This window comes from Eulemur rufifrons, chromosome 7, assembly GCF_041146395.1.
Source record: "Eulemur rufifrons isolate Redbay chromosome 7, OSU_ERuf_1, whole genome shotgun sequence".
In the NCBI taxonomy this organism is placed as follows: Eukaryota; Metazoa; Chordata; class Mammalia; order Primates; family Lemuridae; genus Eulemur; species Eulemur rufifrons.
In genome coordinates, this window is record NC_090989.1 from 260415371 (window position 1) to 260421202 (window position 5832).

General features: G+C 35.1%; 1 protein-coding gene across 1 annotated transcript; it reads right to left on the reverse strand.

The window, feature by feature from the left end:
* Positions 1 to 4629: 4629 nt before the first annotated feature.
* On the reverse strand, positions 4630 to 5586 carry LOC138387459 (olfactory receptor 13C9). The gene has a single exon (XM_069474509.1). The coding sequence runs from the start codon at positions 5584 to 5586 to the stop codon at positions 4630 to 4632; it is 957 nt and encodes a 318-aa protein (XP_069330610.1).
* Positions 5587 to 5832: the final 246 nt, after the last annotated feature.

Sequence of the window (5832 nt, forward strand, 5' to 3'; positions counted from 1 at the left end):
TCTTTGAATCAATTTATTGGGTTGTCTATTTGTGATCTTTCTGTCTTTTCGATATAGGCATTTATGGAAATAAACTTTCCTCTTAGGACTGCTTTAGCTGTGTCCCACAGATTTTGATAACTTGTGTCTCCTTTGTCAATTAGTTCAAAGAATCTTTTAATTTCCATCTTGATATCCTCATTTATGAAATAATCATTCAGGAGAAGGTTGTTTAGCTTCCACGACTTTGTGGAGAAATGAGAGTTTCTGTTAGGATTGATTTCTACTTTTATTCCATTGTGATCTGAGAAGATGCATGGTATGATTTCCATTTTTTAAAATTTTTTAAGACATGCTTTGTGTCCTAGGATATGGTCAATCTTAGAGAATGTCCCATGAGCTGAAGAGAAAAACGTACATTCAGTGGATCTTGGATAGAATTTCCTGTAAATGTCAGTCAGGTCCATTTGTTCTAGAGTTCTATTTAAGTGCATTATTTCTTTGTTTATTTTCTGTTTGGAGGATCTATCCTGTGCTGTCAGCGGAGTGTTGAAGTGTCCAGCTATTATGGTGTTGCTGTTTATCATTTTGTTTAGATCAAGTAGGGTTTGCTTTATGAATCTGGGGACACCTAAGTTGGGTGCATACATATTTAGAATTGTTATGTCTTCTTGTTGAACTGTACCCTTCACCATTATATAGTGACCCTCTTTGTCTTTCATTACTTTTGTTGATTTGAAAACTAAGTTATCTGACTATACTTTTTAATACAGCAACTTTATCTCTCCCACCTCCAGCAATTTCAGCCTCCTTTATCCTGCTCCATGGTTTCTTTTTCCATCGATCCTAGTGCTTTCTAACTTACCAAATATTTATTTACTTACTTATTTATTCACTCACTATGGTATTATTTATTGGCCATCTCCCTTGCAAGAATGTATATTCCACAGAGGCAAGGGTCTGTATTTCATTCACTGATGTATATATCCTAAGCAGCTAGAGGGTATTCAATAAATATTTGTTGAATTTAATTCAATTGAATTCAAAAAAATAGTTCAACATGTTACAAGAAAAAAAAATTAATAGAGTACCAAAAAACAAGGCACATCTTGATAAATAAATGAAGTACCAGGGGATTAAAAAAAAAAAAAAAAAGGAAACCTTCAAATATCTAAGCAGAAGAACCCAAATAAAAAGAAGAAATTACCTTACAAAAGAATAAAAAACATCAAGATGGCATTAGACCCCATTTCAGTAATATTGGATGCCTTACTGTGAATGACTTATGTACCAAGGGAGGACCAGAAAAAGTGGTAACTCAAGAATTCTATGTCAGTCCAGTATTTTTCAATGTGAAAGCAAGAAAACTTTCTCAAGTATTTAGATCCTCATATATATATATGTTCTATGGGGAAATCGTCATGTGAAAAGACTAGTAATAAACTTAGAATATAGCTAAACTCAGAAATAATTGTAGAATTGCAACTAAAACAAAAAATATAATTACTGTAAATCTTGAAATAAAATTTGCGTAAAATAAAATTGAAATTTGACTATAATACCAACAACTACATGGAAAGAAAGAGCAAAAGTAGTTACCTAAGAGCATGCATCCTTTAATTTTTCAGAGGCAAAGTCAATATTGTTTCATTTCTAAAGTTTTGAATTTAAAAGGATATGGGAAGTTGTAAAGATATTACTCATTCCACTAAAGCAGATTGCATATCTTCAAAGTTATGAAGATATGAAGAAAATTAAGAAAATTATATACCAAAACATCAAAAAAGCTTTGTGAAGGCAAAAATTGCACCAGACAAAGCTAAACAGTAAGAAAGTCTATTGTAATAAGGGAGAAAGGCCAGAATGTCCTCTGATCTCAACTCTCCTGAAACAAGTGCTAGATAGTTTTTAAAAGCTAATTGGCTTTACCCAAAGGTAAAATAAACTTTCTCCTATCTTCAAGACGGGAACATTTTACAACTTGGAGCAAGGCACCCACTGAAGTTAGGCTCTTAGTCTCCCACAAGACCTAGGAGATATGGGAACTATCTTGCTTATTACCTTCCAAAGGGATGGCTCCTAGGTCCTTGAGAAAGACATTTCTGGATGGAAAAACTGGTAAAAGGTTTTCAAAGAGACATTAACTCCCTAAACTTTGTAGCCTCATCTATGAGATAGTGACACTATTGCCCACATCACTGGATTTTAGTAAATGATGTATGTGAGTTAGCTGATAATCAATATATTGCTATATTTTTAAGTATCCATTTCAGAAGCCTCCAGGACCATGAAAAGCTAACATGATCTAAAGCTTCAGAGTATTTGGAAATTGGGCAGGCATAAAAGTGTACTGAAAAGATGAAATAATTTGTTGGGTGAAAAGATATGTAATTTTGGTTCTTTTGCCATATCTCTGCTCTTAATTCCTAACCATGAACCTGTTTGGGGACTTGAGTGAAATATAAAGGTATGTGCTTCTCTCCTGTTGTACCTCCTTTCATATAGTTTTCCCACTCATGGATTTAAAATGTATATTGAATCATATTCTATATATTATGTTCTAAGTTGAGTGCAGTGGAGTAGAGAAGTGGGAGATATAGAGAAATCTTTACCTTTGCAGATTTTGCAATTTAGTAGAAGCGTCACACAGGAACACACACACACAACATATATACACCCTATACACCACACACACACACACACACACACACACACACAGATATACACCTGGTGTACCAAATAAGTTTATCTATATTCCCAAGTCAAAAATAATTGCTAACAACAAGAAAATCATCCTCCATAAGCTTTCCAAATAAATTTTCTGAATGAAAAACTCTCTAGAGGCTCAAGTATTAAAATAAGGCATTACATCAGTATTGTAATGATTGTGTATTTTCCCCAAAAATTTGAACACATGAATACATCAAGACAGGTATCATGCTTTTCTTTTCTTCAGACCTTAATTCTACAATCCTGTAAGAGAAAAAATCTCCTGTTTTCTCCTGTGAGGAGAAATTTAGACTTTACAATTTCTACCTGTTTTAATTTTTCATCAAAAATGTATAAATCTGATATAAAACTCGGAACTAAATCAGTCATCCCAGAGAGTTTATGGAAGTGGTTGGACTTAAGCTGTGAAGAAAAACAAAATTAGCATTTGAGTATCCAAGATGGCCTACATGTCAAACATAAAATGCCAGATTTCCAGGAGTTTTCCACCTTTCTGGAATTCTTGGGGGGAAAAGTCCTATGATCTGGTACATGGGAACTAATATGCTCTTAAAGCCTATTTTGTTAGGGTGTGAATTTGACACACCAATGGTCTCAACCCTTGCCATCAAATTTAATCTGTAAAAAACTATGATGAATACTAGATATAATTAAATATAGTTTGTGACTGTTTGATATTCCTTCCACTAAAATTAAAAAGTGAACTTGGGAAGATAAAAATGAATGACTTTACCCAAAGAGTCCACAAACATTTAACTTATTTGTCTATGTAAAATATGTTTATGCCCAATATCCTCTAAATTCACTGATCCATCAATATATAATTTATCCAGTCAAATGGATTTCCTAGAATGTGGTTCATTCCTGAATACACTTTCTCATACATCTTTGGCTGTAAATTAGAAGTGTTCTTCAGATAGAGTAAAAGTTAAGGAGAAAACCAAGAAAAACAGATAATGTCACCGCCTATCTACCATCCAATTCTCTGCTTCCTCAGATCACAAAGCTAGTTAGCAACAGAGATAAAACATGAATACAGGTATTCACACTAAAAATAAAGAGCTTAAATATTCTTCTAAGATTTGGAAAAGTATTGGAATTCTCTCAGAATAGAAAGAAATCGGGCTTCTTCTAAATGGGCACTGATATGACACTCCACCGAACACAACACATGCCCACGTTATTATCTGGACCAGTAGAATGATTTTGAAGCCCATTTTTAATTTTTCAAAATATTCTGCATGCTAAAGCTAACATATAAGCTGAAGCAAAGAAAGGAGATAAAGCTAGGATATCCTGATTGATTGCATAGGCCCCACCCTTAAGCTCTATTTATTTACTTCCTCCATAGTTCCAAGAGCTCAGCATCCCTAGAGCTCCATAGAAAAAAAAGTTTAAATACTGAACAAGAAAATACAATGTAATGGCTCAAAAAGATTTGGAGTTTAATGTGAAACTACAACACAAAGTTCTCACACTACAAAATGGGTGCAATATTTTTGGGGGATTTCTGTTTTGCTTTCTTAGCAATAGAAGGATTTATTGTGAAACTTTTAAAGAAATGTTGCCTATGAAATATTATTATGTAAAAAAAAGTGAACATAAAAAGGTACATTATACCCAATTCTAATATAGTAAAAAATACAGAATTTGAAAGATACTGTTCAAAATGTTAGAAAGTGGCCACCTTCTAGCATTAGAGTAACAGGTAACCTCTCTTTCTGCCTCATCTTAATGTCTTGTATCTTGGCAAATTCTCTGTAGTGAACATGCAATAATTCTGAGATGCTATATCTAATTATAAAAATTTTAACATAATATATGAAGCTGCTGAAAAAACAGTAAAAGTAACCAAAATTCTAATATAAGTCTCAGGTTTCCACAATGTCCAATGTGTTCATAATCCAGCACATTTTCCACTCACTTGCTAAAGAACCTTTTGCTCAGTAGATGTTTCACTGCCTCTTTCACATCTTTGTTTCTGAGGCTGTAGATTAAAGGATTCATTATGGGCGTCATCACCCCATAGAACATGGATATAAGTTTGTCAGTAGCATTCAAGTCATCTGAATTAAGTGTCTCCTTAGACTTGGGCTTCATGTACATGAAGAGGATGGTCCCATAGAATATTATCACCACAGTCAGATGGGCTGAGCAGGTAGAGAAGGCTTTGCTTCTCCCTTCAGAGGAGTGGATCTTGAGGATGCTAGAAATGATTAATGAGTAAGAAATGACAATCAAGAGCAGTGGCATCAATGTGAACAATGTTGTGGCTACGAGCATGATGAACTCATTGCCTGAGATGTCAGCACAGGCCATCTTCATGACAGCCAGAATTTCACAGGAGAAATGATTAATGACGCTATTCCTACAGAAAGGCAACTGTACCACAAATGCAGTTTGTACAGCAGAGTTGACAACCCCTGCAAACCAGGACCCAGCTGCCATGGGCACATAGGCATCCTTGCTCATGATGATGGGATATCTCAGAGGGTTGCAGATGGCCACATAGCGGTCAAAGGCCATCATGCCCAGGAGCACGCACTCTGTTGTTCCCATGGCCAAACCAAGGAACATCTGCACTGCACAGCCAGAGAAGGAAATGGTCTTTCTCTCTAAGAGGAAGCTCACCAGCGTAGAGGGAATGGAGGTGGTGGTGTAGCAGATGTCCAAGAAAGAGAGGTTGCCCAGGAAGAAGTACATAGGGGTGTGAAGGTGAGAATCCAAGATGCTGATCATAATGAGAGTACCATTTCCCAGAAGGATGATCACATACATTATTAAGATTAGCACAAAAAAGAGTAGCTCAAGCCTTGGGTAACCAGAAAGCCCCTTCAGAAAAAATTCCACCAGAATGGTTTGGTTTTCCCATTCCATTTTACTATTCTATTTTGCCTGTAAGAAGTCAAAGAATTTTTAAATACACATAATATTTACTATGGTAAGTCCACTTTACCAATGCATCAGTATAAAAATTTGCCGTGAACCGAATAAGATTAAGGAAGAAAACAAAATAGGAAAGATGAGGAAGGGAGAAAATGGAATGGAATAAAAGAAATAAACAACATAGGAAGAGAAGTATGAGGGAAAAGCTATTGTATTGATCAATCACTCTGGACCAGG

Bases quoted from the DNA above. Each gene is read 5' to 3' on its own strand.
- LOC138387459 (XM_069474509.1), bottom strand. From the start codon at position 5,586: ATGGAATGGGAAAACCAAACCATTCTGGTGGAATTTTTTCTGAAGGGG.